This window comes from Talpa europaea (genome assembly GCF_964194135.1).
Source record: "Talpa europaea genome assembly, chromosome: 7".
In the NCBI taxonomy this organism is placed as follows: Eukaryota; Metazoa; Chordata; class Mammalia; order Eulipotyphla; family Talpidae; genus Talpa; species Talpa europaea.
Genome location: NC_140074.1, coordinates 125,014,605 through 125,037,697, shown reverse-complemented (window position 1 = coordinate 125,037,697; position 23,093 = coordinate 125,014,605). Strand labels below are relative to the sequence as shown.

Below are 23,093 nucleotides of genomic sequence, written 5' to 3'. Positions count from 1 at the left end.
CCGCCTCTCAGCCCGTTGCAGACTGGGGGAAGGGGGCGCGCACCTGACATGCGCACTGGGGAGAGCGCGGCCGGGGGCGGGGCCTGGAGCTACGGGTCCCGGGAGGGGCCACGCGCTCGCGACCTGAACGCTGCAGAACGCCTCACGCCGCCGCCGCACACTGACAGGACACCGGGGGGGAGGGGGAGTGTCCGCGGCCCGCCTGGGCGTGGCCTTGGGCGTGAAGACGGAGCAGCAGTGACAGGGAGTCGCCCAAACGGCCCGAGGAAAGGGCTTGGGCGGAAACCATATTTACCTACAATTGTCCCCTAAAGGCCGGTCCTTTGCAAATACGACTTGGGTGACATTGCTCTGCGTACCTCGGACCACGTGGTCCCACTGAGCAGGGCCACCTTTAGCTTCCGGAGTACTAGCTCGCTGGACGGCGACTTGACTGAACCTGGGGAGGGCTGGGCTCGGCGGAGGCAGTTCCGGCTCTGGGGCCGCGATGACGTCATTTTCCCGGCAGCCCACCTTGTCTCACGGTGGGGGGGGAGGGCGCGCGCGGTGCTCAAGGCGGCGTCCCGCCCTCTGGTTTCCGCGCAGGCGCGGGCGGGCCGCACGCATTCTACGCAACGGATGGCGGAGGCGACGTGAAGAGTGTGCGGCGTGACCGAGCTGCCTGCCTGGCCGTGTCCTAGAGGCTTCCAGGGCCGCAAGCGGCGGTGACCGCGCAGGCGGTGGCCAGGCTGAGAGGCGGGCGGGGGAGCGCTGGCGGCCGCCGGAGAGCGGGGCCGGCTTCTGGCCTCCGGGACAGGTAGGACGCGGCCGTGACGCGTTAGTCGGTGGCGCCGGGCCGGGCCGGGCCGGGCGGCGACTTGAGTTGCTTGGCCTAGCCCGGTCTGGTTCCCACACAGCCCTCTAAGCCCGGCCTGTGGTGACGGGCATCGGCCCCCCGCCGTCTCCCCTCTCCTGACTTTCACTTTACAGGAGTTTTTTTTTTTTTTTTTAAACATCAAGTTTCACGGCTCATTTTCTGTTGGGCTTCGGAATCGGGGTGATTTTAATGATTTGGGGGAACTTCCCCACAGAGCTGTGAGCAAATGCCAATCAAGAGGGCAAAGTTAGAGGAAGCTTTCAGCGTGCATAGGCAGGAATGGAGTGTAGACGTGAGGATGAGTTGATTCTCCGTGGTGGGGAAAGACTATACACGATGTCTTCATAGAAGCAACAGCCCCTGTGGCTAATCTTCTCTGAAGGTTTCTAAACTGACATTTGTTTCTGTTCAACGTGTGTGAGAAGACGGCAGTGGAGACAGGATTTCCAGAAGTCTCATAGCCTGACCGTTTTCAGAAAGGCCTAATGTAAAATGGCAAGAGGGCATGCTCAACCCCACTTACTTCCCCTTCTTTTTTTTTTTTTAAAGATGTTTTTCTCCAAAGTACTTTTTTTATTTTAAAGATTCATTTATTTATACAGGAGCCGGGGTACAGGTCAGAGGCGCAGGAGGGTGAGAGGATTCACCAGAGACAGACTCGGGAGCAGAACAGGCAGACAGACCAAAGACACTGCTGGGGGGAGCAGCGGGCGAGGCAGGAGAGGTCTGCTGCCATGTGGGACTCTCCCTGGCTGGCTGGAAATCGAACCCGCGCCACAGAGGCTGTGGGACAGCTTCACAGCGCTACGTTCAACCCGTTGCGCCACCGGGGAGGCCCCCTTTTCGTTATTAAGACCAGACTCCTCCGCTGTGAGGCTACTGACTGAGCCTGTTCTTGCTTGTATTCCCTGCCCCAGAAGTCTCGAGACTGAGTGGCCTGGCAGAGAGTTTTGCATTTGAGAAATGAGTTGACAGGTGCAGTAGAAAGACTTGTGAGATGGAAGGCTAGGCACAGATGGCTTGACTAATTTTAACCTAAATAACCTTGAAAGTGCCTGTTACAGTGCTGACTTATCTTAGGAATGACTGGTGTGATCATTCTAAGTGGACATTTAACTGGAAATGATTAGACCTTTTGGCAAACAGATAATCAATTTGTACCAATGCTAGCCTTTATTTGCTTCTATTTGGAAAAATTGAAGACACATCTGAAAAGGGAAATACCAAGAATGAAGGTTTTTATATGTCAAAGGGTGTTCCTAAGGCACAAAGGAAGGAATGAAACTAGTATTTATTGAGTGCCTTCTGTATGCCAGGCACACATCTTCTGTAAGGCAAGTGGTGAATAATACCCTTTTAGTATATGTGGCACTGGGAATTTTAAGTAATTAGCCTAAGATCGTATGGCTGCCAAATAGTAGGCATTTTCAAACAGATCTAACTCCACTGACATACATGCTTTTCTTCATACTTCTTCTAATTTTGACTCTAATCAAAGATAATTAAAGAAGATAGAGTGTTTGCAGACAACATTGCAAGCCTCTTTGAGGTTGGTGTTGAGAAAGCATCATGTTTTTCCATACAGTGTCCTCCATTGCTAACCTCAAAGATAAATTTTGGATGGATATACTACTAGCCTATCCTTTATGGCATTTCTTAAACTCATTTGTGCATTTCAAAATTTATGAACTTTTCCAATTCTAAGACTTTCTAGAGCATTCACAGGTTGCAAGTTATTAGGCAAGTTATATTAACCTTTGATACTGAACTGATTCCTGTAAGAATTTACTGTGCAGGCCAGCCAGGGAGCAACCCACATGGCACAGAAGACCTCTCCTGACTCACCCGCTGCTCCCCTCAGCAGTGTTCTTCTGTCAATCTGTCTGTTCTGTTCCCCACTCTGTCTCTGGTGAATCCTCTCACCCCCCCCCCCAACTCTGGCCTGTGCCCCAGCTCTTATATGCATAAATAAATCTTTTAAAAAAAAGAAAATGCATACATTGTGCAAAAATGAAAAATGATGTAAAAAATATATAAAATTAAAAAAAAAAAAAAAGACAGCACTATCAAGCTATCGCCAGCCACTGCAGCAAGAGTTTGATCCCCAGCCGGCCAGGGAACAAACCACTTGGCGCAGCAGACCTCTCCTGTCTCGCCTGCTGCTCCCCTCAGCAGTGTATTTCAGTGTATCTGCCTGTTCTCCCCACTCTCTCCGGTGAATCCTCTCTACACCCCCACCTCTAGCTTATACCCCAGTTCTAGTATGCATAAATAAATAAATCTTTAAAAAAAGAATTTACTGTGCTATAAATATGAGGTACAGGATGTTCACTATACTAGGAACACTTTGAAAGAATAGTATATACTCCTTGTCACACACTCACCTCCATTATTACTCTTAACTCTCTGCATTCTGGGTTTCATTGTTACCACTTCCCTGCAGTTGCCAATCATGCTTTCCTAATTAACATTAGGAAATTTTTGGCACATATTTTACTTGCACTTTATGCAGCATTTGAACCTGAGCTGTTTTCTTCTCAGATATATACTCTGACCTCTGTAATACCACTTTGTGTTTGTTTCTTTTTTTTTTTTTTTTAAAGGTTTATTTATTTATTTATTTATACAAGCACTGGGTACAGTCAGAAGGGCGGGAGGGTGAGAGAATTCACCAGAGCCAGAGCGGGGAGCAGAGCAGGCAGAAGGACCGAAGTACACTGCTGAGGGGAGCAGCGGGCGGCAGGAGAGGTCTGCGCGCCATGTGGGACCCTCCTCCGGTGGCCGGGGAGCAGCCGGGGATTGAACCGACGCTGCAGAGGCTGTGGGCAGCTTCGCAACCCAGCGCTCAACCGCTGCGCCACCTGGGAGGCCCTGTGTTTGTTTCTTAATAGCATTTTGATTGGTCTCTTTCTCTCTAACCATTCCTTCTTAGTTTCCCATTCCAGTTCTTTCTGATTTCTCTTAGCTGTTATGATTGATTTCAAGACTTTTTTTTTTTGAGAATTAAAAATTAAGAGATGAGTGTTAATCATCCACCATACTGCTTGAAGACATTACAAACTTCTCCACAGGTGCTAAGTTGAATTTACTCCTCTCCCCCTTTATGCCCCCCCCCCCATTTTTTCCTCCTTTATTGTTCTTCATATCAAGGATGACTTTGTCCATTTCCTCATCAAGCCAAAACTTAGAATCACTTCAACTCTTTCTCACATTCCTGATATCCATTCATTTTATGCTGAGAAGTATAATTTTCAAATCTGCTTTTTTCTTCATTCCCAGTACAGTTGCTGGTTCAATCTTGCTTAGTCTCTTATCTTAGTCTCTTATCTAATTATTCAGTCACTTCCTGTTTTTCCTGCCTCAAGTATCTTTCTCCAGTTTACCCTCAATATGAGGCTTTGGGGTTAAATTGTACACCTGATAGTGTCATTCATTACTTAATCTTTAGTTGATTCTAATTATCCAAACTTCTTAGTATATCATTTAAATAAGGATCGTTGTGATCTGGTCCCTGCTGCCTTTTCCAACCTCATTTTCCACTACTTGGTTCTATATGCTCCAACTCCAAAAATATGTGATTTCAAGCCTCTATGCCATAGAGGCTCTATGCCACTCTTATTGAGTGAAGAAATGTTGCTTTTACTTTATTTTTTTAAAGAACTCTTACAAAACACATTATAATAAATCAGAAAAATATAAGATATAGGCAAAAAGTGTATAATCCTCCCATATAAAATACCTACTCTTATGTAGATGTATGTCCTTTTAAACCTTTTATGTGTATTTACTTCTAAAATGAGTTCTAACTACTTTAGTAACCATTTTTAATGGACAAAAAAAAATGTTTTTATATTTACCCAGTTTCAAAAATTCACTCTTAGGTAATATTGTAACATACCCTTGAGGCTAAATTTTCATTTTATGATTGATTATTCAGGAATCATGCTGTACTTCCCTTGGCATAGTATCTAACATAGTGATTTGTCCTGTGAAGATAGTGGTAGCTTTAGAAATCAAATAAGGAAACACCAGGATTTGGTGGCTTGTTAGATTTCAAATGCAAAAGAGAGTGAGAAATAACTTCCTCTTTTCAGCAACTAAGACTGAAAACTGGGATTAATAATAACATAAAAGTAGAGAAATTCAGGCACCTGTTGATTTAGACATGACTGGAACAGAGGTTTGCATACTACAGCCTGAGAGGTAGACTGTTTCTATACAGTCTATGAACTTACGACTTTTTGCATTTTTAAAGCATGTTTTTAAAAAGAAGGATTTGTAATAGAGAACAGTACATAACCCACAAAGATTAAAATAGTTATTCTGTGACCCTATATAGAAAAAGTTTATAGGGCAGCTAAGTGGACATGTCTTTTAGACAATTGGTGGTATAAGCTGGTGTTTCATGAGAGGGAGAATTAGAAATAGAGCCTACTATATTTGATGATTGCCATCTCCTCAAACTCTAGCTCTAGTGTTCTCCCTTCTTTGGCAAAGCCTTAACTGTTGAGTAAGAAGTTTTCGTTGCCCTCCATGTTTTCGTGTCATTTGGCATGTTTTTTACAGGCCTGAATTCATTTTATTTGTTGGTTCACAAGGTGGTTTAGATAATGAAAAATCTAGTGTTCTTTTACAAAAGCTGAAATAAATGAAATGCTGTTGTGTTTAGTTAGTTACATCATGCACACTAGGAACAGTTTATTAGTGAAAAAATACTTTTAAGGCAGCAATGTAAGATCATGACCACTGGCTTACATTTGAGAAACACCAGAAAAGTGCTTCGTAGCAAAGATTCTGAAGGCAAAACTGAGATCAGATCACATCTGTGTGTCATTTGGCAGTTATGTTAAGTATTTATATGCCTCGTTTTCCAAGCTGTGAAATGGGGATATTAATAATGCCATTTTCCTTAAAGAGTTGCTGTGAGGATCAAATTAGCTGCTTTTTTGTAAAACCTTTAGGACAGAGCCTAGCATTTCCTTTCTTGAACATAGCTGTTATGATGATGATATTCACACATGCACATGAATGGCTTTTCTATTCATGTGTTGTTTTGTTACTGGTAGATAAATATAGTTGCATCTCATTTCCCAGTTCCTATATAAAGCTTTTTAAAGACTCTCAAAAATGCTTGCTGAAACTCGGTGTAACTGGAAAGCAAATTTTAGAGAAGCCAACCTACAGAAATTAAATGACTTTTCTAAGATTTAGTGACAGTACCCAGACTAGAACCCAAGCTTTTTAACATGCGTCTCATTGTTCTTTATAATATGCTATCTGAATTGAATAAGAAAAAAAGCACAAGAAATTTGTACATTTTTAACTGTTTATGTCATTTGGCATGTTTGAATTTTTACAAAATCTAATTGGTACATGTGGAATTGTAGTCCAATTTGTAAACTTATTTTTAAGGTGCAATGAAAGCCTTCCACGCTTTCTGTGTTGTCCTTTTGGTGTTCGGGAGTGTCTCAGAAGCCAAGTTTGATGATTTTGAAGATGAGGAAGATATAGTAGAGTATGATGATAATGATTTTGCTGAATTTGAGGATGTCACAGAAGATTCTGTTACTGAATCTCCTCAACGGGTGATAACCACCGAAGATGATGAAGATGAGACCACTGTGGAGTTGGAAGGGCAGGATGAAAACCAAGAAGGGGATTTTGAAGATGCGGATACCCAGGTGAGGTGATTGTTCACCCCCGCCCCCCTTTTGATTTCTTGGGAAATTGGAAGAATGGGAAAATGTATAATTAGTTCTCCCAGACACTGCAGTTAGATCCAGGGAGACCTTCCCTCTTTGGAATCTTCATTTATGTTAGATAGGTGAAGCTCCTCTAAATGTTTTGAGGCTTGTTGTCACATTTAACATAGGTGGAAGGACAACAGATTGTAGTTATCTCCTCTGTGGAAAGCATGGCTTGGGGGAAGGCGTGGAGAAGAGATACTGAGCATGGGTTGGAATTTCATCCTTCACAACTCAGGGTTGGAAAGCATGAACATTCATCTGTGTTCTGTGCTAACTGTTACATGTTCTGTTTTCCCCTCCAAATGTTGCCTACAAAAATGAGACACAATTGCTGGCAACATTTGCAGGGGAAAACTGATTGTGCCTCATTTTTGTAGGAGGGAGATACCGAGAATGAACCATATGATGATGAAGAATTTGAAGGTTATGAAGACAAACCAGATACTTCTTCTAGCAAAAATAAAGATCCAATAACAATTGTTGATGTAGGTATACAGGATTCTGAATTCCAAAATAACTAACAAATTATTCTGCTGTCATAAATCCCAGAAGCATAATCAGTCTAAGTGACATATAGCTGGTATTGATGCAATAGTGAGAAATAGGAAAGAGCTTGACACCATTTCTTCTGATAAAGTGCCACATATAGCTTGTATTTTCTTAAAGAATCTTTTACAAACGTGACCTAGGAAATCAAAATGGGCGTTGTTTTTTTTTTTTCCAGAGTATAACCATACTCTGATAATTATCTAAAATATTGACTTCTGTTTTTGAGTCTTCTCATTTTCCTCTACCCCCTCAGTTAGACTCCATCCTTCAGTCTCAGCCAACATTAAATGGAATTATTGTTCTTCTTTAGGTGCCTGCACACCTCCAGAACAGCTGGGAGAGTTATTATCTAGAAATTTTGATGGTAACTGGTCTGCTTGCCTACATCATGAATTATATCATTGGGAAGAATAAAAACAGTCGCCTTGCTCAGGCCTGGTTTAACACCCACAGAGAGCTTTTGGAGAGCAACTTTACCTTAGTAGGTAAGTCAGGCCATACAAGTCCAGTTAAGATGTCTGCGTGGAAACATTCTTGTAAGAATTGTTAATTCTTCTCATCTAACTGCTTTCATGGACTGCTGAAGAGGCTGCTTTATTTTCTCTCACAGATCTCATTTTTGTTAGGCTTTACATACTGAATAAATTGCACTTAAGAAGTAATTTCTGGGCCTCCCCGGTGGTGCAGCGGTTCAGCGCTGGTCTGTGAAGCTGTCCGCAGCCTCTGCAGCGCCGGTTCGATCCCCGGCCGCTGGGCCAGGGTCCCACATGGCTCGATAGACCTCTCCTGTCTGGCCCGCTGCTCCCCTCAGCAGTGTACTTCGGTCCTTCTGCCTGTTCTGCTCCCTGCTCTGGCTCTGGTGAATTCTCTCATCCTCCCACGCTTCTGACTGTACCCGGTGCTTGCATAAATAAACAAACAAACAAACAAATAAATAAATCTTTAAAAAAAAAAAAAGAAGTAATTTCTTCACCTTTTATTATTATTTTTAAAAGACTTATTTATTTTTTATGCATACAAGAACTGGGGTACAGGCCAGAGGTGTGTGGGGGGGATATGAGGATTCACCAGAGACAGAATGGGGAACAGAACAGGCAGATTGACCGAAGTACACTGATGAGGGGAGCAGCGGGCGAGTCAGGAGAGCTCTGCTGCACCATGTGGGTTGCTCCCTGGCTGGCCAGGAATCGAACTCATGCTGCAATGGCTGCGGATCACTTCATAGGTTGCGACTTAACCCTTGCGCTACCAGAGAGGCTCTCTTCACCTTTTATTAATCAGCAGTTGCTAAACTGCTTCTGATTGGAACGAAATAATGTTATCAAAACAGGTTGATAAAAGTCTGGCCAAAAAAGCAAGGAACATCAACATTTTAGGTACCTTGATAAATGCTTTCAATTCATCTTTTAGAAATTGGAAATTGTTCAAAATTCCCGTAGGTTGTGAGCATTTTTGTTTAGGATACACTAAAGAGGTTTACAATGAAGTATTTAGAGGGCCTCCTCCACAAGGCCACACTCCTGTGTAGTATGGAGAGTAAGGTGGACTCCCCAACATCACCTCTATTTTTGACTTCTATCATTTTCCTTCTCTGTGATGGTAAGTAAATATTTTTTCATCTGCTTGACTCTTTAGCATAGTAATGTTTATGTATTATGCCAGGTACTTGGTTTACTTTGTTTCTTATTTAATCCTTATAACAACACTTGGATATAGTTTCTATTTTCCTAAGGAGGGGGTTGTAGTCCAGAAATGTTAAAATTTGTCTTAGCTATTGAACTGCAATAGGCACCAGTATTTTCAGTAGTCACATTAAGTGTTTTTACCCCTAGGGGATGATGGAACTAATAAAGAAGCCACAAGCACAGGAAAACTGAACCAAGAGAATGAGCATATCTACAACCTGTGGTGTTCTGGCCGTGTGTGCTGTGAGGGGATGCTTATCCAGCTGAGGGTAAGTAGGGAACTTCTGGTACAAATGTGTATCTCCTTCCATTTTTTCCAGTTGTGATTCAAATCTACTAAGGTGAATTTCTCATCCTTTAATGTTCAATATAAAATGGGGTCTAAAAATTATCTTTCTATTAATTAGCAAATGTAGGGTATATTTGATGAAGTATTCAATTCTTCCTCCAAGCTATTTTCTTTATAGTAAGAAATTACAATTGTTTTTTTGTTTTTTTCAGTTCCTCAAGAGACAGGACTTACTGAATGTCCTGGCCCGGATGATGAGGCCAGTGAGTGATCAAGTGGTATGTATTCTTTCTGATACTTTTCTCTGTACAGACCGAGTTCGTCTTAGAACTTTCTATATTTCTTGCCTAGATTCTGTTTGGAATTTCTTGCAATCTCTGTCCCTTGCCAAAAAATGGACCCTTTTCTAATTGGATACATTATCATCATCCACTCAGTATACAAAGGGATTGGACATGTGCTTTATGGAGGGAAGGAGATCACTGGGTTTATTAGCTAAATCAGCCTGAACAATTGAGGTGGAGGGAGGAGGAAGCAATTGTCACAGGTAGTTTGTCCTAACCCCTAGTTCTATTCTGTGTATGCTTTTATCTTTGGCAGTAGGCTGGGTTTCTCCTCAAGTAATATATCGTAGACTGAATGAGCTCATATCACAATCAGGAAACCTAATTGTTTGATATGCCTTCTTCTTTTACTAAATTAACTTGTTAGTCTATAAATTATATCCTTTCATCAGGAATGCCACATTTCTCCTCCCTTTATCTTTTCAAACAATAATTGTGCCAGAAAAAATAAATAATTGTGCCAGCTTGGGCCTCCCTGGTGGTGCTAGGGGTTAAGTCGCAGCACTATGAAGCTATGCACAGCTACTACAGTAAGAGTTTGATCCCCAGCCAGGGAGCTACACACATGGCACAGCAGACCTCTCTCACCCGCTGCTCCCCTCAGCAGTGTATTTCAATCAGTCTACCTGTTCTGCTCCCACTCTGTCTCTGGTGAATCCTCTCAGTGCCCCCTCCCCCTGCGACTCTGGCCTATACCCCAGTTCTTGTATGCATAGATAAGTAAATCTTAAAAAAAAAAAAATTATGCCAGCTCCCATTGCTACAAGAGATTAAAAATACATGAGATGTCTGTATATATGTCAAAGTATAAATTAGTATTTGGCTGATAAGTGATGTTAGTGTATAATTAGGCACTTTGAATTGGGTTGACATCATTGTTACTCTGTTAAAGACCTCATTTGTAGTTGTAAACCTGTATCTTTTAATTTTTCTGATATGGCCTGATGTCTTAATTTTTAAGAGCCTCATTACTTAAGATTCCTGTCATCCTTTCTCCTACCAGATACTACCTTACTAAATGAAAAGGAACAAGTTTTACTTAATCATTTTCTAGATTTTCCTGAAGTAGAGTTAATCTTTTCTACTGGGCTGTCTTGCCAGGTCTTTGCTATATTTCCTTACATTAATATTTCCCTTTTTGCAGATACCAGATAATTTTTCGACTCAGACATTTTAAGATAGAATTATTACAACAGAGAGGGCCAGGTATATCACAGCAGACCCATTAGGCTTACAACTTTATCTCTGGTCCAGTCAGAGAATTACAGACTTACCTGTGTGTTTAGCTTGTTTCCCAACACCAACAATCAATTCTCTGATTCTCCAGATACCAACAGTTCAATTCACTTCTGACACCTATACCAAGAGTTAGAGCCAGATCCTCCATGTTAAAGGACTCAGTCTCACAAGACTGCCTTCAGATGATTTAAGTTAACAAGTTTCAGGACACAGTACTTCTGAATGACTGACTAAATCAAGAGTTGCCACAGCCCTTCCCTCAGGTTCAATAATATGTTAGAATGACTCAGAGAACTTAGGAAAACACTTCACTTATATTAATTGGTGGTTTATTATAAAGGATTCAATTCAGGAATAGCTAAATGGAAGAGAAACTTGGGGAAAGGAATGGGGGTGGGTTTTGCTTCCATGCCCTCTTTGGGTGCACTGCCCTCCCAGCCAAAGAGCTTAGGATATTCTTCTCAAGATCATTCAAATTGTTGACAGAATCCAGGGGCTAGGAATCTTGGGGGTCATGTGGGAAATCTGCTTATTACAGAACATAATAGGTGAGTTTTGTTGTTGTTTTTAAAGCAAATAAAAGTAACCATGAATGATGAAGACATGGATACCTATGTGTTTGCTGTTGGCACTCGGAAAGCCTTGGTGCGACTACAGAAAGAGATGCAGGATCTGGTATGTCCTCTAACTCAAATATGTGTAGAAACTATGCCTCTTTATAGCACTTGAACGTTCTTAAGCACCACTTTGAAATAGGTCAGTGTGTAATCTCCTGGAAAAAAGTGTGCATAATAAAATGTCATATCTTACTTTCAATTATTTCTTTTTCTAGAGTGAGTTTTGTAGTGATAAACCTAAGTCTGGTGCAAAGTATGGACTGCCAGACTCCTTGGCCATTCTGTCGGAGATGGGAGAAGTCACAGAGGGAATGATGGATACAAAGGTAAATACACTAGTAGACATGCATTTGCAGATCTTGATGTTATAGGGCACTTGCTGAAAACCACACAAGTTCTTCATTTTATGACAATGCACTACTTATATGTTCCTTACCCACACAAGCATTAAAACATCAGCTTTGAGCTATAATAGATGGACTTCTTAAAAAGACACCTGAATTAGTCAAGATCTCTCAAAATCAAAAGCAAATTGTCCCTAGGATTGCTGTTGGCTTTTGGGTCTTTTTGAAAAAGGGATACAGCTTTTAGTCCTTAACATGTTATATAGTCCATTTTTTGAGCTTCAGTTAATGTAGAAGAAAAAAGGATATGTTATAGAGAGCTATTTTTTACTGTTGGTTGTGTAATGGAAACTACATCTTAGTATCAGAAATATACATAACTAAAAGACAGTTCTAAGTACAAGTTCAGAGTGATATGTTTATAAAGAAATGTAATTATTGATGTGACTAAAGAAAGGTATTAGTTTTCATTGCAGAGTGATTCCTTATTTAAACTTAATTTTTAAAAAGATTTAATCATAATGATATTGTGAAAAGTAGGTGATTGTCTTTATCAAAAAAAGGAAATGTGTCAAACTATCAAATATTTTGTTAAAAAATCATTTTCTTATCTTTATTTCAGATGGTTCACTTTCTAACACACTATGCTGACAAGATTGAATCCGTTCATTTTTCAGACCAGTTCTCTGGTCCAAAAATTATGCAAGAGTACGTATGAGATAAAATATTGGACTTAATTTTCCTCACTAGCTTTCTGTGTTGAAACACCCACAAGGTACTTCTGCAATTTCCCTTACCCAGTGAGTGAGGGAAGTTGGTGACAAGCAAGCAAGTTTTCCCTTGTTTTGACTGCATGCATCATGAAGGTAATTCAAAACCTGTGGGAGACAAACAAGTCTCCCAGTTTGTGTCACTGCATGTATGCACCACCCACTCAGTGAGATGATGAGAACCTTACAGAATAGCTAATCTAAGAAAATGCAGTTTTTTTCTTTGTAGTCTAGGTCTTGTTTTTTCTTTATTTTTTAAAGATTTTTAAAAATTTATTTATGCATACAGGAGCTGGGGTGCAGGCCAGAGGTGTGGGGGGTAAGAGGATTCACCATAGACAGAGTGGGGTGCAGAACAGGCAGATCCAACTGAAATACACTGCTGAGGGGAGCAGCGGGCGAGACAGGAGAGGTCTGCTGCGCCATGTGGGTCAGTTGCCTGGCTGGGAATCAAACTCATGTTGCATTGGCTGCTGACAGCTTCACAGTGCTGAAACTAACCCCTTGCGCCACCAGGGAGGCCCATTTTTTCTTTTATATTTGGTTGTATTTGATTTGTGTTTGATTGTATACATTTGTATTTTGTAGTCCAGGACTTTTTCTGACTTCTTTCTTTGAGTAGTTGGGTGGTTAGATTTTTTTTTCCCAGTATATTATCAGAAGACCTTGATTCCCATAAGAGATTCTTGCTTTGTATTAGTACTGTTCAAGTGTATACATATTAAGGGCTTGAATTTTTTGTTTGAATTCATATCTTGTCTCAGGAGAGCATACTTATTTAAGTTTACCCTTGGTATAGAACTGTTTGTGACCTGAATTTTGGTTATAAGCTATGGAATTGAATACAGTTAATAGCTGATTGGGATTCTAGTTATGTGTTACAATTACTCAGGTCCTTAGGTCTCTAGATAGTTTGCATGCAATTGCTCAACTCAGTGATACTATTGGGGATAAAGTACCACATTGTAGCATTCATTGACCTGTTGTGTGAGGGAGAATAGAGAGGGGTTAATAGTCAGAGATTACAAAGGAATCTCTGGTGTGTGTGTCGAAACTAAATCATATATGTTATAGTAGATTATTTCTAGATTTATTCTGAGCCTGGCTAAAAAATAAGACAATTCATTATAGAAAGATAAGAATGAGAAGTAAAACATAAAATCCATCAAAATAAGCAAAAAGATTACATTCAACTAGGGCCTCATATTTAAATATAGGTTCATTTCTGGCTTCCCAGGTAAGATGAAATATCATTGGAGATGTTTAAGTAGAGGATAAAAATCACTTGGGAAGTCCTCCATCAGATAGACAAGTAGACCAGATGCCCTGTTGTGCCTGCAGGATCTGAGAATGGCTTGATTTGAGATCACCAAGCCAAACACTGTGCAGACTATGTGTTCATCTCAGTGAATTGGACTACTTGTATCCTTGGGAAACATCTTTCTTGTGTTTCGTTTTTTTTTTTTGTTTTTTTTTAAATATGCTTTTCTTTCATGACAGGGAAGGTCAGCCTTTAAAACTACCTGACACTAAGAGAACACTATTGTTTACATTTAATGGTAAGTGTTCTGGGTCCTGTGTGGCTTATTCTTACTCTGTTAGGTGACCATAAGGAAAATACTGTCTCTCGTAGCTATGAAAAAGTAAATTAAAACTAACTCCTTACCTGCTTATTAGTTTGGGGTTTCTTCAACTATATTTTAATTTCTGTGTTCTACTGCATTTTAACTACCTAAGAAACTTAAACAAAGGTGTCTAGTAACACTAAAGAAAAAGGAGTTGGGTGATCCAGAAGTATTAATGCTGCCATAACTCAATAGGAAATGGCTTTGTTTTCCAGTGCCTGGCTCAGGTAACACTTACCCAAAGGATATGGAGGCTTTGCTACCCCTGATGAACATGGTGATTTACTCTATTGATAAAGCCAAAAAGTTCCGACTCAACAGAGAAGTAAGTCTTGCAAATTTTGTCATAAGCTGGCACCTTTTATTGTTTTTTTCTCACTGGGCGGTGGTCAGTGCTTTCAGTGATTGTATCTTTACTAGTCGAGTTGAAATGCCAAATGAGGGTCATTTTTTGAAAAGACATTAGATGGGATATTGCTTCTGCTGGCTAGAAGTAGATTTCTTATGAAACACCTTGTTTCTGGGGAAAGGGCAAACAAAAAGCAGATAAGAACCGTGCTCGAGTGGAAGAGAATTTCTTGAAGCTGACACATGTGCAAAGACAGGAAGCTGCTCAGTCTCGGCGTGAGGAAAAGAAAAGAGCAGAGAAGGAGCGAATCATGAATGAGGAAGATCCTGAGAAACAGCGCAGGCTAGAGGTAAGATCACTGGCATAAAACTAAGATTGATAAGAATGCCTATTTGTCCCATCTTGGCTATTAAAGAATTCTGTGCAGGAATGTACACAAAATAAAGTTCAGCATTTTCTCAGCACGTGGACATTTTATTAGTAGATAACATGGTAAAGAAGAATTCTTCAAACCATGTTAGATTGACCCTATGAACCAGGAGAATTTCAAAGTTCTACTACCATCTTTGAAGCCAAACAATGAGGTAAAAAGAAATTAGGACTTTTAACCAACTGTTGAAATAGAGAACTACATGTGTCCTGTGGTCCTAATACACTTGTTCTGTAAATTTTCTCTAATTTAGAATTAGAGAATTCTATTATTTTTTATTTTGATTTTTGGTTTTTTTTTTTTTTTACATTAAACTAGAAAGGTATTTTATGTTTTAAACATGAACGTGTTCTAACATTGTTGCGAGATAAAATGCCATAATCTACCTTTAAAATTTTAAGCCTTATAAATGCTAGTCAAAAAGGAGAGAACAAAATTCTGGGAAATAATTAATTTTGATGAGAATAATTTTGAGGATTGAAGAAAATTATTAATGGAAGAGGCATGTTTTAAGAAAAAGTGAACAGCTTTGTGGCACTTCAATTGCTAGTCAAGTCATGAATGCTGTTGAGTGACATGCCCAGCATACCTGTGCATCTTATCATTTCTCATAATCTGTTTGATTTGGTTCAGTTTAGTTGATGCTTATTTTTTCCTCTGAAAATACAACTCTGTGTTTATGCTATCTTCTGTATAAATAAAAATGGCTTATTAATGAATACATGGGGAGATTCGACAAGGAATCATTACTAGGTAATGCCTTTTCATTTTTCTATTAAAAAATCTCTGCAGTTCTTTCTAGGGTTGAAATTACAATAGAAAGTTTAAGAAAAAGGGGACCCAGAATTTAACTTGAGTCAGAGTGTAAGCTGCTTGTGGATGTAACAATTTTTTTCTTCCTTTATAGTTTCTGGGCCTTTATTAGTATCTGTAGTATCTGGGTACCTTTTGAAAAATTCCAGTGAAGGAAATGGGAAAGGAATAAAAACTTGTAGTCATTTTTGATTCAAATAACTTATTCATACAAATAATCTCGGACCTTTCTGCCAGTACTAATATAGTTTCGTTTTTGTTTTCTCATATATATAAATGTGCTTAGGTGTAACTTCTATGCTAATAATCTACAGTTAATATCTTTAAAAAATTTAAAAAAAAAGAATATACAGTTAATAACCTTATTAAATAAGATCATCAGGTTTTTTTGAAGTGAAATACAAAAAAAATCTCTGGTAGATACATATAAATAAATGGTAAGGTGAAAGTTGGACTGAGTAGAGAAAAAAAATAACAAAATCTGTTTAAATGTACATTTAATTTCTTTCTAAGTTGAGCTTTTAGTTACCTTTGCTTCATTCATTTCAAGTTACTTTTCATTCACCACAATAGATATTAACAATTATTTTTATAACTCTTCTGGAATGATATTTATGTTAAAAGCCTGGGTTTTCCAGTAGTTTGGATAATATCCTAGTTTTGATTTTTTTTAATGTGTGCTTAGAACTTAATTTGTATTTCCTCTCCCTCTGTCTGTCGACCTTACCTATCTAGGAAGCTGCCTTGAGGCGTGAGCAAAAGAAATTGGAGAAGAAGCAAATGAAAATGAAACAAATCAAAGTGAAAGCCATGTAAATTCACCCCAGAGATCTGAGGCCTGATGCCACCTGTGAGCTTTGAAATCACAGGAAACATAAAAAAATACCTGTTTCTCATCTTAAAGATCAAACACTCCCAGTGGCTAAGAAATCCTTATTCCATCATCTGTTCTGTTTTTGGTTTGGAGTTTTATAGATGATTTAGGTACTTTGGGAAGATTCTGTCTGGTTAATTTTCTTCCAGATAATCGGATTATTTTTGATTCTTTTATAAAAGGAATGATACGTGAAATCTATAGTTTTAAAATATTTTTAAAATTATAATATGAATCATCAGTGCTTTTAGTGCTTTGATGTTTGAAGAAATATCATGATGACATTCATAGATATATAATTAAATTGTTGCTTTTTGTTTAAACTAGGTAGTAGTTGAAATGGCTATGAAGACTAACTCTAAACCGAGCTTATACAAGTAACTCTTGGAATTGCACAATAAACATTGCTTGGTGGTTTTTTTTGGTGTCTGTCTACATCAAACTTGTGAAAAAGTAAATTTAGAACACTAAATGTGATGTTGAAATGTCAGGGAATTAAAACATAATGTAGTTCATATATGTTTTGTAGGTGGGAGATACTGATGACAGTATTATAGGATATCTGTAGGCTTTAGGACACTTAACCTGTACATGGAAAATTCTAGGGATAGGTAGTACAGGACCAGTTTTCTCCTTACCTGATACCATGAGCTGATGACAATGTGAATGCTGTATTTTAAGTGGTTGTTTGTTTTTCTTGAGTAACAAATGCATGAAGAATTAATTGCTTCACCTAGGTCAGACCAGTGGTCTATGTGAAATCACAAATGTTTTCCTTCTTGGTTGCTGCAACCTATTGGATGTTCATGGAGAAGCTCTATTCTGTAGCTGTGTCCCTTTGCTTCTCCTGCTTTTATCTCTTCCACAGTTGAGGTTGGGTATATTCTTTCACAGAAATAGCCATGAACATGCATAAATATACCTTTTAAAATGAGCTTTCCCAAGCTATTGAGAGTTCTTTCTGCCTCTTGAGGAAGGAACTCTTGGGAGAGGCCCATCTGTCTGCACGAGCATTTAGCTTGTTCAGATCTCTGCATTTTATAAATGCTTCCTACTAAGAAAGCATTTTTTAAGTCACTGCTTGTACCAGGTAATTTTTGCTGGGAATGGGAAAGGGTTGGGTTTTTTGGTGGGAGAGGGGGGGGCAGTATTTTTTTTGTTGATGCTTTATGTGCAGGTGTGTTCTGAGGCAATAACAAGTTGCTGTGAAAACAGCATGTGCTGCTGCCTTTGTGACTGCATGGAAACTTCCACATGGGGTCTTCTCTAGGCTGATGCAGAAATGTGTAAACTGAGAGATGCAGATATAATATTTTTTTTAACAGTTCATGAAATTAAGTTATTAAAATAACAAAAATAACAAATTTAATTACTTTAATGCTATATAATTCTAGAAATAGCCTTGTTTTACAAATCTTTAAAATACATTTTAGAAATCAAAGTTGATATGCTTAGTTACCTTTTGATTATTGAACGCTTTCTTAAAGTCCCACACATTTGGACCATGGCAGCTAATTTTGTAATTTAAGCATTCATATGAACTACCTATGGATATCTATATTAAACTAATTGACAAAAATCTCAGAGTGCCGCCTTTACTTTTCTGGGGTTGTCCTATTAGGGTATAAGCCCAAAGAAATATTCTATCTGTTCAATACAAGTGAGCACTGAAATGCTTTTCTTTCCAAAGAGTTGGCCTTGAATGTATGTCCTTAATTGTTACCTATTACCATTTTTAGAATGTTTTCTATTTTTAGAACCCCATATGTTATTTGTGAGTTCCTCCCAAAGTCCCTCTTTTGAGTTGAGGCATAATTATCACTCCAATGAATGAGAAGACAAAAAATGTTATTGTCACGTAATGGAAAAGCACAAGGCCCTCCAATTTTGTCTCCATTGCATGAGTAACTACCAATGCCAAAACTATCAGGCTTCCCTGGTGGCACAAGGGGTGCACTGTGAAGCTATCTCGTCCGTTGCTCCCCTCAGCCTATCACTGGAGTAGAAGATAAAGACCTGACTTTTAGTGTCCTTTGATTTTGGGCAAGCCATTGTGTCTCTGTTCTTTCTACAAAGTGAGGATCCTAATTAATTTCCCTACATGTGTCACAAATAGGTGAACATTAACAGATAATATCAATATATGTAAAGTTGTGAACTACAGCACTTTAAAAGTTTAAACTGTCACCTTGCACTGTTCAAGTTCATTTTGCTTTACTCTGGCTTTTATTTTATTTTTTGAATCCTACAGCACCCAGTATTCCCAGGTGAAATCCCATCCAAGTATTAACCAGGCTCAAGCCAGCTTAGCTTGCAAGGTCAGGCAGAGTCAGGGTGGTATCAGCAGAGTCTGTCGGGCCCTCTTTTTACTCTTCCTTTTTTCCCATTGGGAACCAAACAGATCCTTTCAGAGTTCTCTTAACTATCTGCAAAAACTGACAGAATATATGAGGGGGGAGGCTGGGGGAGTAGATAATTTCAGGTTCTGTTTCCTTAGTAACTAAAATCTTTCCCTGTCAAGTGCCAGATCTAAAACTCTTCTTTAGATGGAAGTTATACTAAAGAAAATAATTGGTATTCTCATTGAACCCATCCAGTAGAAATTGGAAATGTGAGAATTATTTAGGGCAGTGTTGTACAAAGATCTACTGGTTTTGGTGAAATGCTGTATTTTTATCACTCCAGATTCTCTTTCCTTAATGTTCCTGCCTCCACTCATTTTGATGATTTGAAAGGAGGTAAGAGGGAGGATGTAGTTATTTCCATAAGAATAACATATATTACAGACTGCTAAAACTATGCAAAAAAATATTTTGTTTCTGGAATTTGGTAATCCACAAAAGACTTATTTGCATATGGAAGAAAGGGGTGTTTTAGTCCTTGCACAAGTTAAATGCCATCTCAATTCTACAAACTGAAAATTAATACCAATTTCAGAAAAAAAAACTAATTTTTTTCCTGAAAGGAAATGTCAACTGTAACAGTACTTTTAATGGAGTACTAGTTTTTATTTTCATCTTTTAAAATTAGCTTCTATTTTGCTTTTATACTATTTGGCTGTATTCAAATAGTATAATTTTTATTTAAAAGACACCCAACCCTTTTTAAGTATTTAGTTCCATGGAAGATACTTGGAACTCAGATATTACGTCTGCCTAGGTTATTTATTGTATGAACTCTTAACTGCTTTTCTATTATACTTTATACTTAAATGCTTAAATAGCCTCTTGCATATTTTTTTTGCATGTAGCTATCACTTGGCAAAGTTGGAGCAAAGCTGGAATTTAAGCCAGTTTTCTGCTTCAGGAAAGAAACCTCCATTTTGAGGGCAGGACCCAGGTACTCTCCTAGTGCCTTAACAAGTATGTTTCCTCATCTGTAAGTGGGCAGTACCTTCTCTCCCCTTCCTAAAATGGTTGTTCAGAGGGTCACATTAAGTAACATGAAAAGTTAAATCAAGTGCTACAGAAGTTAAATAATACTCAGATTATTAAATTTCACATAAGCATTTCTCTGTATCTCACTTGAGTATTCTTAAAGGCAACTAGTTTTACCTTTCTCACAGTCAATTTATGTGGTATATTGAAGAGAGCAGGGTGCTTAGTTTAAACTGCATACTAAGAGTCTAAACAAAACAAGCAAAATCCTTAGTCTGTTTCCATCCCTCTATGCTTCAAGCCAGTTTCAAAAAGCTCTAGAAATCTCAGCAAGTTCCGCCCTTATTATAAGTAAATGAAAAGCCTAGGGAAATTGTGTATCCCAGGGTTCATAAGGCGAAAAGAGACTTAGTAAACTCTGAAAGTTGATCTTTCATTACAACAGTTCTCTAAGTTATCTGAATTTAGGAGGCCCTATCAAGGAAAACTAGTAAATGAAATTTTGCTCCTTGAAACAGAATAAAGTTTGAGTCAAAGTTTTTCTTACTTTCGTGAGTGGTCATAAAGAGAAGGTATAGTCCTCGTGGCCCAGTGACACCCAGAAAGTAACAGCAACTGGACTAGGTATTAAAACAGACGGGAAGGACCTCCCCCGTGGCGCAGCGGTTGAGCGCTGGGTTGCAAAGCTGCCCGCAGCCTCTGCGGCGCCGGTTCGATCCCCGGCTGCTCCCCGGCCACTGGAGGAGGGTCCCGCATGGCACGCAGACCTCTCCTGCCGCCCGCTGCTCCCCTCAGCAGTGTACTTCGGTCCTTCTGCCTGCTCTGCTCCCTGCTCTGACTCTGGTGAATCCTCTCACCCTCCCATGCTTCTGACTGTACCCAGTGCTTGTATAAATAAATAAATAAATCTTAAAAAAAAAAAAACAAAAACAGATGGGAAGGGCCTCCATGGTGGCCTAGGGGTTAAGTCTTTGTGCTATCAACACTGTAGTCTGGGGCGTCCCTAGTGGCGCAAGGGGTTAAGTACAGGACTGTGAAGCCATCTGCAGCCTCTGCAGCACAAATTAGATACCCAGCCAGGGAGTTACCTACATGGCTCAGCAGACCTTTTCTGTCTCCTGCTGCTCCATCAGTAGTGTATTTCAGTCGATCCACCTGTTCTGCTCCCCACTCTGTCTTTGATGAATCCTGTCACCACCCCCCCCCCACACACACACACCTCTGCCTGTAATCTTAAAAAAAAAAGAAACAAAAACACTAGTTTGGGTTCAATTCTCTGCCTGGAAGCTGACCCACAATGGCGCAGCAGACCTCTCCTGTCTTGCCTCCTGCTCCCCTTAGCAGTGTACTTCAGTAAAGCCACCTGTTTTGCTCCCCACTTTCAAGTGTGAGTCCTCTCATGCCCTGTGCCTCTGGCATGCACCCCAGTTCTTGTACACACACACACACCTCCACTGTGATGAATTTGTGATCGCTGCCTGAAGTTCTTCAACCTTTTAGACACTCTTCTCTAGTACTCTCAATTCCAAACACCATACTGATGGTCAAACACCATACTGTGCTCTCAAAAGAACACAGCCAAGTTTACTTCTACTGCCACCTTGCTTTGTGAATTTACCCTGTTTACTGCTAAGAGAGGCATCTGATTTTGAGTTAGTGCTTTGGAATATTTAAAGGACCAGGTAATATCAACGTGAGTATGTCAAGATAAAGATAAAAAAAAAAAAAAAAAGATGTCAAAGTAAGACCCCGAGGTACATATCAGCGCACGGGCCAAGATCACATTCAGCGTTTCCATCCGTCCTCCGGGTGCTGCTGAGACTCCTCCATTTTGAATATTAGGCCAGTATAATTTGTGTCAAGGATCAGACTTGGGACGAGCAAGGGTTCACTACTTGATTGATACTCAATTTTGGACAGCCCCGTGGGCAGAGTAAGTGCAAACGCAGTCTCCCTCTAAGGCTCCGTTATTTCCCAGGCCCTGCTGCTTCCTCCTCGAGGCAAACCTTGCAGGTTTTTGTAAACAGCATGTCTTCCACGGTTGTGGATATAGGGACAAAAAAAATCTAAAAAAAGGAAAGAATGATAGTTCCTATTAGTTAAGCTACTTCCCTCTTTTACAGATAAGGACGCTGGGCTCACAAAAGGTGGATTTCCTTTTGCAGTTTCATCAGCCTGGCGCCCGGAGTCCAAAGTGGGATGCCTTCAAAGACACGTGCGAAACGGATTTTTCCATTTAAGTCCTACCATGCGAAATGGAAAAACAAAAAGCCCTCAAAAGGGGCCCAGTCAGTAGCGTGTATGGTTCGCCTTTTCCCAGCTCCCCTGATTCCCTCCATCACCGAAATCCTCCTTCCTTCGGGTTGCAGGGCGTGGGCTCTGGGGAGCCCTTTTCGGACCCCGCAGGTCGCGCCAAAGACAAGCCAGGTCTGTGGCTTCCACACTCGGGGAAGCGACTGCTTCAGGTTGGAGCCTGGAAGCGCCCAGGCAGGCGCTGCGGGGAATGAAATAGCCCGGCGCCGAGACCCTCCGCGCCACCGCTGCCGGGGCCGCAGGCAGGCGAAGACGCAGGGGCCGCAGGGCTTCCCCGCTCGCTGGGGGCTGAACGGGGATGAGGGCGGAGCTCCCCGAGGCGCGAGGCGGGGTGGGCGGGGCGATGGGGCGGAGCTCCCCGAGGCGCAAGGCGGGGTGGGCGGGGAGATGGGCGGAGCTTCCCCATCGGCGGGATGTGGGGTGGGCGGGGCGATTGGGCGGAGCTTCCCCTCGGCGGGAGGCAGGGTGGGCGGGGCGATGAGGCGGGGCTTCCCGTCGGCGCGAGGCGGGGCGGGCGGGGCACAGGGGCGGAGCTTCCCCGGCGCGAGGCGGGGTGGGCGGGGCGGGGCTCTCCCAGCCGCCCGCCGCCGCCCCTCTACTGCGCATGGCACGTTGCGTGCTTCCCCCCAGCAACCGGGCAGGCGGCGGCGCGGCCGTAAACTGAGGAGGCGGAGCTGAGCCGGGCCGGTGCTGCTCTCTAACTCCGGATCAGGTACCGGCTGGCGGGGCGCCTGGCGCGCTGCAGGCATCGTCCCTCTTCGCCCTGACGACGCTTCCATCTCCCCAGGGGCGGGGCTTCGCTCGATCGGCCGTCCCGGGCCCACCTGCCCTCCCAGGCCGCGTTCACTGCGGCTCTGGAGCCCGCGTGAGGG

The 23,093-nt window shown here is 41.1% G+C and overlaps 1 protein-coding gene across 1 annotated transcript; it reads left to right on the top strand.

The window, feature by feature from the left end:
* Nucleotides 1-6,151: 6,151 nt before the first annotated feature.
* Nucleotides 6,152-16,473, top strand: CCDC47 (coiled-coil domain containing 47; the record flags this gene model as incomplete). The annotated part of the gene is made up of 12 exons (XM_084237593.1): nt 6,152-6,537; nt 6,981-7,088; nt 7,463-7,637; nt 8,985-9,106; nt 9,339-9,404; nt 11,283-11,384; nt 11,542-11,652; nt 12,293-12,378; nt 13,941-13,999; nt 14,281-14,390; nt 14,596-14,763; nt 16,393-16,473. Exons 1-12 carry the CDS (start codon nt 6,274-6,276, stop codon nt 16,471-16,473), a joined length of 1,452 nt encoding a protein of 483 aa, XP_084093719.1. The 5' UTR covers nt 6,152-6,273.
* Between the last annotated feature and the right edge of the window lie 6,620 nt (nt 16,474-23,093).